This window comes from Xiphophorus couchianus, chromosome 7 (assembly GCF_001444195.1).
Source record: "Xiphophorus couchianus chromosome 7, X_couchianus-1.0, whole genome shotgun sequence".
In the NCBI taxonomy this organism is placed as follows: domain Eukaryota; kingdom Metazoa; phylum Chordata; class Actinopteri; order Cyprinodontiformes; family Poeciliidae; genus Xiphophorus; species Xiphophorus couchianus.
Genome location: NC_040234.1, coordinates 32588117 through 32600827, shown reverse-complemented (window position 1 = coordinate 32600827; position 12711 = coordinate 32588117). Strand labels below are relative to the sequence as shown.

Sequence of the window (12711 nt, the reverse complement as noted above, 5' to 3'; positions counted from 1 at the left end):
TTGGTCAAATTAAAAGATTACTTGAAACCTAAATTTGCTAGAGGTGTGAATAACTTTCTGAAAGACTTTTATTTTACAGAAACTCTGATGAGAACTGCAGGAGAGTCCATGGATAGAGATTTCTTTCTAATTATGTAAAGTCTGTTTATCTGTTTCATCTTCAACAGTTAAATCTGATTAAATTTAAATTATTTATATGCTACTAAATCACAAAATGTTGCAACAAGATACTTCAAAACAACATGCCTCATTCAAATCCAGTGTTATTGAGATTCAGGATCAATAAGGAGTCAATTTTTATTCAATTTATAATCTATTATTACATGTTGATATGATTAGTACTTAAACATATTGATGTTAGACAACCAGACAAAAAAACTCCAATGGTGTTATTATTTTCCTACCTTTAGGTTATTGTATATATTTTGTATTTATAAAACCTCAAACAGACTCTATGAAGTTGCAGCTGCTTCTGATCATCTGACAGCAGCAGGTGCTGCTTCACGTACCACAGTACTACAGTTACTGCCTCAGTACTACAGTTACTGCCTCAGTACTACAGTTACTGCTTCCAACACTTTATAGATCCACTGGTCAGAAGTGTCGCTCGAAGAAAAATGTTTCTGATAATCATTGCTTTTACTGTAGAAAAAACCATCTTGATTAATCTAATAATGTTGAAGAAATGCAGGTAAACGGGAAACAAAATGCAATCTAATTCATAGAGTACAAAACAATCATCAAATCATAGTTTAGTGTAAAGAGAAAACAGAAAGAAAACAGCAATAATTAGCTGGAGTTCTAGAAATATTGTAAATATTACTAAAATAAGAAGTCATGTAAATATTCTTATTATGACTTATTATGACTTTCTGTGTTTGCAAATAAAAAACCATAAAGATCAGTTTTAGATTGTTCATGTTGTGGAAACAAAACCAAACTGGTACTAAACAGTTTCCCCATCACACTTACATGGAACATCAACCAGATAACATGAAATTACATAAAAATGTGTCTATATTAAAGCAATAGTTCTCATCGTTCACATTGTTATTAACACAGCTTTGAATAATGTTATATTCAGCCAAAAAGCACATCATCTGATTAAAGCTGGAGCAGCACCAGGACTAAAATCATGTTTACCTAAAATAGCTTCACATGAAAATAGATGTGACTCTTAATCATTTGTCGGAGACGCATCTTTACTTTGAATATGCATGATCCCAATTACACAACATTCTTCTTTAAGTCTCACAAATATATGATTCTGTGTTTAATCACGTCAGAGGCAGAAAACTAAAAACTCATTAAATATTATATCACTGAAAGCTCTGGAAATACCAAGTTCCAAGTTTGTTGTCAGACTTCCTGCTGGTACCAGAAGAACCCTCCAGTGATGAGAGAGGATTTCTGCCTGAGTCATTTTCAAACACGTCCAGATGATTTTAGCATCAGAATCTGGGTTAAATGAGGATTTCCTGCACTTTCAACGAGACACTGAACACCTCACCAGGACACCTGCTGCTTTATTTCACTGCTGTCAGCTGATCTCAGCTCACATTGTTTACATTCTCAGTTCCACTCATCACAACATCATCTCAACATGCTCAATCAATAATCAATACCCAGCTTAACATCAGACCGATCCTCTTGGATCAAACCGGACCAGCCCTGCTGGTATTTACAGATCAACATCCGAGAGACAGATATGGCTGTAACCAAAAATACCTCGGCACCCCCACCCTGACCCTGCACAGTTTGATTGACAGCCACCATGTGGCACATAGCTGGAGGTGCAACTGATAGCTCTGCTGCTGATTCCCTTAAAAAGCCATGGGCCCAGCTGACAGGCCTCTCAGATGCTCTCAGCAGCTATTCTTGGCCTTCCACAGATCATTGCACACTCTGCTGCATGAGGCCTCCTTGTGCAGCCAAAAATACATCAACACATCAAAACCTCAGCAAATGTCTCCAAAAGCTGGAGTCCTGACCCCAGATCTGATTCCACCTTCACCAAAAGCCAGAGTCCATGTCCAGGAAAAAAGCATATCAGTTAGGGAACAGTGGGACACGAGCTGGAACTACTCACTTGTTTCCACAAGAGTGCCTGGAAGTGATGGGACGGAGCCCGACTGACTAACGGGCAACAGCCCCCTTATCCAGAACGGTTTGTGCAGAAAAATCCAAGGTGAGAACTGTTGAGCCTCGAAATATTCCCTGACAAAAACAAAACTACACAGAGAGAGGCCGTGTAGTTTTGCTTTCCCTCCTCGCAATCCCTCCACCCGAGGCGAGGCTGGGAATGCTCCAACTGCTCAGGAGGGCCCAGACGGTGCTTTAGGGTTTTATACGAAGGGGGCAACCTGCATCACCACCTCATAGAGCCTTCCCATTGGCTGCTGGGACACCCAAGGGGGCATGATGGGAGATGGCAGCCATTTATGAAACCTCCTCTCCTCCAGTTTGCCAGTCATCATGAAGCCGTTGATCGAGCTACGATTCCAATCGATATGGGGTGGCCTGACTGCAGAATGTTAAGCATTACATGAGACCTGGAATAAAACCCTGAAGAGTTAAACTGTGTAAAAATCTATGCAAACATCAGTCATAAAATAAGTGCTGACAAAAAAAAGGTAGCTGAGGGTGAGGCTGTCCCTGTCAGTCAAACTCCCCCCACCTCCATCCAGCAGCACCACCGGCTGGTTGTTACAACACACCAACAAACTTCATTTATCTTCATCCTCAGTCTGACTGATGCAGGTTCAAACCAAGGTTTAAAGGCTCTGCAAATGGAAAGCTCCAGCTCAGACCTCAGCCAGTAGCTCAGAACTGATCCAGTAGCTGTTCTGTCCCACCATCAGGGTTTGGTAACACCGTTTGGCAACTCATCTATTAATCTTCTATCCATTTGTTGCCCAATCAGAGCCTAAGTATCTACAGCAGAAACCTCTGATTTGTTTGTTTTCATTAATGTGAGATAATTAACCTTTTGAATTCTTCATGGTCTTGTTTACATCCAGTGACTGAATCCAATATTAGCTCATTTAACAAAAATAACAACAACAAAGAAACAAAAAGACAAAAGGTTTCTTAAAATAAGCACTGAGCAGGGTTATTTTTGAAATACCAAACCTGAGGAATATGGAACATGAAGGAAAGCACATACTCTGTTTATGTTTAGGAGTCAAGAGTCAAAGTATCACAGTACTTTCTAGAGAAAAAAAATCTAACTACTCTCATAAAATAGATCAACATTTGTTGCAATGGCCCCTTTGACTTTCAATAACTCATCACCCAATCAGAAACTAAACGCACACTCCTTTTACAGTCTGACAGATTTGTGTTGTTTTTAAGCTACAGCTGAATAAGCTTTCTTCTTCTTGAGTGTCAATGCTCGAAGCTAGCAGGATTTTCAAAATGGGCCAAATTCTCACGTACTCTGCATTTCTCTCCTGCAGAAGTGCTCAGTGCACAACATGTCTTCTCTTAAAAGACTCTTCCCACAGGAAAAACGTATGTCGTCTAAGCTAAGGAAGGTCTTCAGGAGTTTTCTCAGACTCCTGAAGGTAGCCTCCTCAGCCTCCTCAGCAGGTAGCTTCTGTTTCTGTATGACCATCCGTGTTGTGAGGCCAGCCCAATTTATTGTTCAGGTGAACACAGAGGTACTTATAAGAGTCCATGATCTCAATGTCCATTCCCTTTATGTTCATTGGTGTCAGTTGGGTGGAAATCCACCACCAGTTCCTTGGTTTTATGTAACATGAGATTATAGCCAGGTGGCTAATTTTACTCTGTAGTCCCATTGGCAGGTTGATGCCAAATTCCAATAATAAATGCTGGAATAATAAAAACATAAAATAACACTGCAGAAAAAAACCCTTAAAATCTCTCTATATTTACATTTACTCAGTGTTGACATTTTTTGCTTTCCAATAGCCAGATTTTAAGATGTTTTTTTAAAATCAGATGATGAGTGATAGGTAATTTTTTTAAATCTTAACTGTTTTCCAAGTGTGAGAAGCACAATGGGAAAAACTATCGTGATTGAACAGTCACTCCTGTTCACTCAATGATGTTCTTTGGAATAAACTTTTGCAATAGTGATGGAGCATAACCTTGAAATATTTTATAAATCAGATGTGAGGTCAGAGGAAGTCTTGTGGTACCTTCCCGAGCTTCAGGCCCAGGTTGAACATAAACCCCATGATCTGAACAGCACCAGAGGACGGGGGTGGGATGAACTTCACTGAAGCAGAGAGGGTGGGGGTTGGCTCAGATCTAATAGGTGTGAAGTTTAGGATGGTGGGGGAGGGTGTTGCTGTGGGATGGAGCAGAAGTGGTGGATGACGACTCAGAGCTGAGTGGTATATATTTCTGCTAAGAAAAATAAGCAATCACCAAAGATGAGGGGAATTACAAGAGTGGAGGCCTTTTATTAAGTCTTGCCATGGAGAAATTGCAACTTGCAACACATTTAGCAATTTATCTAGGACCCAAACACAGTAACTACTGGATACATAAACCCCTCTGAACATGAATTGCTGAGTGTGAGCGGGTAGCTACAGTTACTGCTGGGTGATTCAATTTTGTCTCGGTGTTTCGGGGGTTTTGCAACAGTTCCAGCCGGTGGGCTCAGATGTCGACAGTGAACAGCTGCAGTTAACGAAATCTGAACTGAATCCTCTGTCTGCTGGCAGGAGAAAACCCCAGAGCAACAGCGCCCTCTGCCGGTAAGCTTTGAAACAACCTGAAACTCTTAAACTGAACAAAAATGCAACAGGCTGTTAAAATGATTACCTCTTACACTTAAACAGTCAGTTCATGTTTTTTATAGATAATACATTTATTCACATGGATCCAATGAAGAAATCATCTACTAAAAGTAAAACAGGCAATAATAAATATGTAAATATTTGGTAAATACAATTCTGATCTATACAGTGCATGTTATTAGTCGTCTTTAAAATCTTTGTTTAAATAAAATGTTAGATTTCTGACCCACTTTTATTACGAAAACATAAGATCAAGAATAAAAAATGCTACTTCACATTTTTTAAAACCCTAATATACTTTAATCAAGTTGTGAAATGGTATCCTTCTTTGAACCTGATCCAATTTAGGACATTTTAAATGCATAAAATATTGATATAAATTGAAACATTTTCAAACTTTGCCAAAGTTTATAGTAAACTCTGACAGAGATAAAACTAGTGATACTTTATACTGCAACTGTAAATGGCCCTTAATTAACCAAAAAGTAACAATTGACTTCACAGATTACTAACTGAAAGTTTATTTTCTTCATTTCAGTTCCAGAAAGTCAAATTTATGTGTTTTACTGCCTAATTAAATATTTCCCACAAAAAAGAAAAACATGTAAATCTCATACAATTTTAGAGTTCAGTTACAAAGAATTATAAGATTCATGAAGAAATCCTAAAGATCTTGACAGAACATGATTTTTTTCTCTCACTTCTTTACAGAAGCAGCTGTAATATTTCGGGGGAGAATGTCCCATTTGTCCATTGACTCAGCGTGATTCTCCCAGTCCGGATTAATGGGAGGATTATTCAGAGCCATCAGACATCCAAGCCAGTAGCATTCAGAGCTCAAATACTCCATCATATCTTTATGGTTTGTGACTTCATGTGCAGATAAGGGTTTCTATAGAGAAGAAATAATAAAAATGGAATCTGAGGGAGTCTGAATAATTTTCTTTCATAAATGTATTTAAAAACCTTCATATTGTGTCTTTATTATTCTTCTAATATCAAACAAACCTGTGAACCGTTGCCATATTTCTGATTGTAGATCGCCAGCTGCAGATTCTGAATTGCTAACAGCAAGTATTCTTTAACCTGAAACAGAATTTTATATTCAGATCTGCAGTAAAACAATAAATAATCTGGTTTTAACATTCCGGTGTTGTATGTAATGCATGTACCTCTGGAGATTCTGTTCCATGTTTGGACTTATTCAACTCAAAGAAATTTGATATCATCACATTCTTTTCTTCCATGTCTGTTCTTGACAAGGTAAACTGTTTCTGTTAGCAGGCGATACGAAGAGGAGAAAAATGTAATCATATTAATGGCAGCTGTAGCATGAAATAATAAAGAACAAAGTTGTCTTAGTTGATCAAACCACATTTTACCTGAATCATGTTTTGGACAGAATCTGGTTTTTCCCCAGCTAACTTCAAATCTTCTTTGATTTTTGGCCAGTCACATCTCAGAGTTTCATACATTTCTCTTATTCTGTTTTTACTGACTGGGCTGTTGAGGCTCATAGTGTTTCCTGTTTTTATTGAGGGAGCAACTTCCAAAGCCACTCTGTAAGTCAGAAACATAATGAAAACATTCACTTTTATAAGTCAAACCCAGCTTGTCTGAACATTTCTATGAAATAATACCCAAGACCAAAATACCCAATTTGTTTAAGAAATTTTTTTTTGTAGTTTTGAAATGTATGTACGATACCTGTCTTTGAAAGATTTCAGTTCTTCCTCTGTTTTATTTAGAACAGACCTAAGAATAAAAAGTACCACTTAAAAACTAAAAACACTTGTTATATGTGTAGTGGTTGAATAAATACATTTATTCTGGAACTACATTTGATTTTTTTGGAATATGATACATAGGAGTTATGAAGATATGCTTGGAGCTGAGTTATAAATACATTTGATTTCTTGAATTATCTCCTCCTAAAATGAATTATTTTTACCTGGTGGTTTGAAGTTCTTTATCCATCTCACTTTGTCTGATGAAAGGTAAAATAAATCAGGTCAAATAACATCAAGTCACTGATTAACCATAAAAACAATTTAGGAAAATTTTGAGATGTACTGAATAAAAGCAGCTGTAACCTGTTGCTTTGAAATCTGTGCACTATACCTGTCTTTGAAAAAATTTAGTTCTTCTTCTTTTTCTTTTAGATTAGACCTAAAAATAAAAAAATAACTCTTGAAAAACTAAAAACACTTTCTTGTTATCAGACACATATGCTTAATGGTTCAGTAAATACATTTATTCTGGAACAACATTTGATTTTATTTGAAAAAGATACATAGGGCTTAAGAGGATACTGTTGGAGCTTCCTTTTTTTGGTATTTGATTTTAATTTTTTAGTCATCTCCTCCTAAAATGACTGAATGTTTACCTAGTGGCTTGAAGTTCTCCGGCCATCTCTTTCATTCTGTTTGAAAACAAAATAGATCAGGTCAAATTACATCAGGTCACTGATTAGTAATAAAAATGACAATTCAGGAAAACTAAAATTTTGCCATTTCCCTCAACCTTTTCTAATGCGAAGCGATGACCAAACTTGCAATAAATAGATATACTTAAGACAATTTCAAATCAATTTACCTTATTTCAAAACGTTGAGTGGTTTCAATATGATGAATTCTGAAAAAATAAAAATAAAAAATTCTACAGTTAATCTTTTTAAGGGTCAATACTTTTAATTGGTTTTATTTATTTATCTATTTCTTTATCTGATTCTCATTAACTCAGGCTCAAAAATACATTTTTTATTTCTGCTTTGTGTCCATAATTCAACATATCCATGTAAGCAGCCCCTACTTTATGAGTATTAAAGAACAGTGCACAGTACCTGAGTTGGAGTTCTGTCATTTCTTTTCCAACTTGATTTAAATCATCTCTGTGAATTAAATCATAACATGAAAAATGGTCCTGAATCTAGAACATCCTCATCCAGATTCTTATTCAGATCAAATACAGGAGTAGTCATGAACATGAAGAGGAATTAGAGCTTTTATATTCTTGAATAAAACAATAAACATACCTTATTTGTTGATGTTGCTCTTGTTGATGGTTTTCTATCATATCAATTCTGTTCAGAACACAAAGTTTAGTGAAGACAATCCAAGTCAGATCAAATCCTTTCTTATTTAGTTAAGTTTTTACTTAAATTCAGGAGTTCAAAGGTTGCAGTAAATATTCAGACAACTGCTAAGATTATTTCACCTTCTCATTGGCTGTACTATTAACTTATTAACTATTCTTTAGATTAAAAGAAACTAATGTCATGTCCCAGCATTATGAATGAACTGTACCTTTGTAAATGTTTCTCCTCTTCCATTTTCAGATCAGATCTGTTGGTGGAATAATCTGTTACTGAAAAATCATTTTAAAAAAAACTACAAATGTTAGTTTGTATAAATTTCTTTAGACCAAAATCCAACAGTCCAGGTCTTCATTTCACTTTTAAAGAAATTACTTCTGTTCCTGTGTTTCAGTGTTTGTGGCTGTTTTCTGTCGGCTGAAGAAATGGCTGATGATTGATGTCTTCGACTGGTTCTGGTTCTGCTGCTGGTTTCTTCCTGTTGATTGTGAATTGTTTCTTTCCTCTGTGGCCTCGGCCGTGTTCTGGAAGGATGAACTGATAAAAAATGAAGATTTGATGTGAAGGTTTCTTTGACTTGTCAATAATTTATACATTTACGTTGCAAGATAAATATTTCTTAATGAAGTTACAATGAAACTGATTTGATCTTTGTTGGTTTAAACTGGAATGTACTGAATGAGCTGGACTAGACATAAATATGTAAATGACATTTAAAGAGGGCTGCAGAGTGGAGCGTTAATTGGTCTCTCCAAATTCTCCCTGGGTGTGAGTGTGTGTGTTCATGGTTGTGTGTCCTGTCTGTCTCTGTGTTTCCCTGCGACAGACTGGTGACCTGTCCAGGGTGACCCCGCCTCTCACCCAGAACGTTAGCTGGAGATAAACACCAGCACCTCCCGACCCGACTAGGGACAAGGGTGTTAAAGGATGAATGGGTGGGCATTTAAAGAGTCTAATATATTTGTTTAAAGTTCTGAATAATTATTATTCAAATAAAGACATGCATTAAGAAAAACAATGATAATAATCAGAGAAATTTGACTGTTTAAGTTGAAGTTGCTTTTGTAGATTTTATTAGCTACACATGTTGCCTAAATATTTTCCACATTGCTCCAAGTGCTTAAATTAGAAGTTTTGGAAGGTTTCCTGTTGCACAAAGTTCAAAGTCTTCTCAGTTTACTATTATTATTTACATGTATAATAATATTACATGTAAAGTACCTTTCCCACAGAAATTTCAGGCTTTCCCTCTCTTGCTGGAGAGCAGAACTGTAAAGTAAAATACATAAAAACTGTTACTGAATTGAACCAACCTTAATCCAAGACGTTTACATCAAGTAAACACTTGAAACAGTTAAATAAACCTTCAAACCTTCTGTTGAGGCATACTGTTTGGAAACATTTTACTTTTATGTAAAATGATTTATTCTTTTCATAGGAAGACTGGGTGACTTCTTGAAGATGATGTAAAGACAGACATTCAGAAAACCACTTGATACAAAGAAGATATGCAGAACATAATTCCTTAACACAACATATAGAACCTTAAAGCAGAAGAGCTCCAGCAGGTAAATACCTGAAGTTCTACTCCTGTCAGATAAGAACGGGAAACTGAAGCTGTTGGACACCAACAGACTGGAAAAAATCTCGATTTCAGCAAAGGAGTTCAGGAAGCAGGGTGGAATGGGAGGCTCATCATGTTGGATAACCAACAAATCTGCAGCAACTGTGAGATGCTATCAAGTCTCTGAAATTATTTTTGACACCAACACCTTCACTGAAATGATGTGATGAATCACTGAATTGATTAGTGCAGCTCAAAGGCATTATGGGCTCCAAACTAGCAGAGTATAACTAATAAAGTATCTGATCAATGTGATCTCAGAACTGGAAATAGATTAATTCTTACCGTGTCTCTGCATGTTGACTTTGATGAAAACCAGCGATCCTTTGGATTCTAATTTAACAGATTTATGTTAGTATTTAAAAATCAGAGCAGATCAAACATCAATCATTAGAACTGCATTACTGGTGAAGTAAACATTAGGACTTGGACTGGCTGAATTTAGCTTTGAGCTTTAATTAATTATTTCAGGTCATTAAAGGTTTTGATTTCCTGGAACATTTTGTTTTTTGAAGTATTGATACTGTTACAACATATAGGTATGACAGTTACAGAGAATGTTTTTGTTTTTATATAAAATAGATTTTTTTTATAATTCTTTAAAAGGAAACAAATGAAGTGTTTTTTTTACAAACTTGGTCTGTTTACCTATTTTCCTCATGCATTTTTTGTCATAAAATGATTTTTCTTCATAGATCAAAGACTAGCTGCCATATTCACTTACAACCTAAACATAAATGACAACAGAAAAACAACTACATAAAGATGTATGATGTACCTTTGCCATATTGATATGACCTTTTTTTCTGCCTGTACCAGATCAGGGCTGTGGAAAAGAAACATCCAAAAAGAACATTAAATTAATTCAAGATTAGCAAACTGACCAAAAATTGGGGTCAGAAAGAATATTCAATGAATCTGAAGGAGTAAATCCTTTTAAATTTACTTAACTTAACTTAGATGGGTTCAGAGTGTGTTCAACATAAACACACATGCAGAAATACAGTAAATGTCAGTATTGCACACACTCCTCTTACATTGAAAATGGAGTTCATAATGAGCAAAAATATCAGTTTCTCATCTTTAATGTGATATTTCGTATATTTTACGTAAAAATAAACAAATCTGGGGGAACAATTTAAAAAATATATCTGTTACAACATCCTGAATGGATAAGTGGAGTGACTTTAAACAAATTGTTTATCAAAATGGAATTTGATTTGTTCTCCTTGTGCATGTGTGGATTCTCTCTGGGTACTCCAGCTTCCTCCCACAGTCAAAAAACATATTAGGTTGATTGGTTTCTCTTAATTCTCCTTAGTGTCCAGTCTGTCTCTATGTTGCCCTGGCGACCTGTCCAGGCTGTACCCTGCCTCAGACCCGTTGACCGCTGAAGATAAGGCACCAGCTCTCCTCGTTACCCCACAAAGGATAAGCATGTTGGATGATGAATGGTTTTTAAAAGTACAAACAGATCTTTATTTACCTCATCCCAAGCTGGTGATGGCGTTGAAAGTCTTTCACCTGATTAATGCTAAGAAAAACAAAAACAAAACTATTATTATTATGATTAGACGATCCACTCATTAAATGTGAGATGTGTTTGAGATGACAGGCTTATAATTACACAAATGCTGAGACAAAACTGCAACTTGAGAAGAGGATGCCCATTATGTTGTTCAGTTCATGCAACGTCCTTCTCTGCACAATCATATCCAGAATCTCCAGTTTTTTAATCAGCCTTTTCAACTTTCACTGGTTCACTGAGACAAATGATCTGTAATTCTTAGAAACTAGTGTGTGAGTTCTTTTAGTTTTAGAACAAGTCAGTCTCAGTCTCTTCAACTGTCTTTTTAATTGACTTCTAGATACAAGCAAGTAACACAGGATCAGTATCTGTGTTTTTAGTTAGAGACGATGCAAAAGCAGCAGAATTAATGGAAGATAACATTTGAAGAGTGACAGAAAACTAATTTATCAAAAATAAATGCTAAGATTTTGGTTCTCTAAATGTTGATGTGGATAAAATGTTTTAGCATAAAAACTTAATCTATGCACATTACCGTTGGTGGAGGGATTTTACGTTTTCTTGCACATTTTCCAAAGCAGCTCTGTGGAGAAATAAAAATGAAAAAGATGTCAGATGTCAGAAAGTGAGAATGATCTTTCCAAAATGCTGACATGATGGGCATTGTTAGTTTCAGTTTACCCCATGTCTTCATATTCCTTTTGTTCAATGTCTTCAAGGGTCGTAATTCTATAATACAAACAGAAATGTTAGTCTAAGATAACTGAATCTCATGAAATTAATTATTATAAAAAGGGAATCTTTTATTCTGTTGAACCTCGACTATCCTGATTTCTAAACTCTGTCAGGTTCAAAGCCTAAACATTTGATCATTAAATATGTAAAATGCCTGTTTTATACTGATGACAGAAAGCAATATTATGCACAATCTTCTTTTCTTTATAAATTGATATTCATAATATCATGTCTTGCAAGATAAAAAGATTTTGTGAGTTAAATACCTCTGGAGGAGTTCATTGTTTTGCTTCGCCATAATCAGATCTATGAACAGAAATACGGATTATAAAAAAAGCTCAGAGTTTTATTTACATATAACTAAGCTTTACACAGACTGAACAAATATTTATTTACTTTGAGTTTGCTTTGAAATTCCTGTGAAAACATCACAGAAATCAATAAATCACATTCAGTCCCAAATGGGGGTTTAACCAAAACATTCTGTTTAAATTTCTGAATTTTGATGACACCTATTTTCTCAATTATCAACCATGGTTGCAATTTCACATGTTACTTTGCATAAAAAGTTCTCTTGTTGAAAATACAGTTCATAAAAGTCTGTTTTCAAGTTAAACATTTTCATTAAAACTAAGATGAATACAACAATACACTCAAACTGACAAAAAGAATTCAAATCCATTTCCAATCCTGTATTTGTTTTCTATTGATTATGCTGAATTCAGTACAGATTCACTCTATAGGAACATTAAAGCTTAATAAAATATTATCACCTTCCACTGCAGCTTCAAAATCTAAATCTTTAGATCAGATTGTTCATTAATTGCTTTACCTGCAGTTGCCTTTCAGTCTTCTCACTGTCCTGTTTTTCTCAAAGTGAATGCGTTGTGCAGGAGTCACATTCGTCTTAAAATAAATGTTGTCTAACTGCTGGGGGATCGAGGGTGGGAGGAGTTTC

The 12711-nt window shown here is 35.6% G+C and overlaps 2 protein-coding genes across 16 annotated transcripts in view; both read right to left on the bottom strand.

Moving 5' to 3' along the window:
• ttn.1 (titin, tandem duplicate 1) overlaps positions 1-2306 on the bottom strand; it is a 155829-nt gene extending 153523 nt beyond the window's left edge. For all 14 annotated transcript variants that reach the window (XM_028024207.1, XM_028024211.1, XM_028024213.1 and 11 more), the window contains exon 1: positions 2090-2306. The gene's annotated coding sequence lies outside the window, so the exon portion shown is untranslated. The remainder of the gene's footprint in view (positions 1-2089) is intronic.
• Positions 2307-4818: 2512 nt separating this feature from the next.
• LOC114148768 (uncharacterized) lies at positions 4819-12660 on the bottom strand. Of its 2 annotated transcripts, XM_028024258.1 has the most exons (22): positions 12586-12626; positions 12150-12170; positions 12020-12059; positions 11700-11747; positions 11554-11601; positions 10977-11024; positions 10269-10316; positions 9776-9823; positions 9088-9135; positions 8242-8403; positions 8078-8116; positions 7807-7854; positions 7615-7662; positions 7368-7406; positions 7159-7194; positions 6894-6941; positions 6724-6759; positions 6480-6527; positions 6155-6332; positions 5945-6046; positions 5781-5858; positions 4819-5664 (listed from the first exon to the last, which is right to left on the bottom strand). In XM_028024258.1, exons 3-22 carry the CDS (start codon positions 12049-12051, stop codon positions 5470-5472), a joined length of 1377 nt encoding a protein of 458 aa, XP_027880059.1. In that variant the 5' UTR covers positions 12052-12059; positions 12150-12170; positions 12586-12626; the 3' UTR covers positions 4819-5469. The 2 variants fall into 2 exon arrangements, with proteins under 2 accessions (XP_027880059.1, XP_027880058.1); XM_028024257.1 differs by lacking the exon at positions 12150-12170 and having other exon boundaries at positions 12586-12660.
• Between the last annotated feature and the right edge of the window lie 51 nt (positions 12661-12711).

Coding starts and splice junctions, on each gene's coding strand:
- LOC114148768 (XM_028024257.1), bottom strand. CDS start 12,051: ATGGCGAAGCAAAACAATGAACTCCTCCAGAG. Junction 11,025..11,553: donor GTAAAATCCCTCCACCAACG/GTAATGTGCATA, acceptor TGTTTTTCTTAG/CATTAATCAGGTGAAAGACT. Junction 7,855..8,077: donor GAGGAGAAACATTTACAAAG/GTACAGTTCATT, acceptor TGTTCTGAACAG/AATTGATATGATAGAAAACC.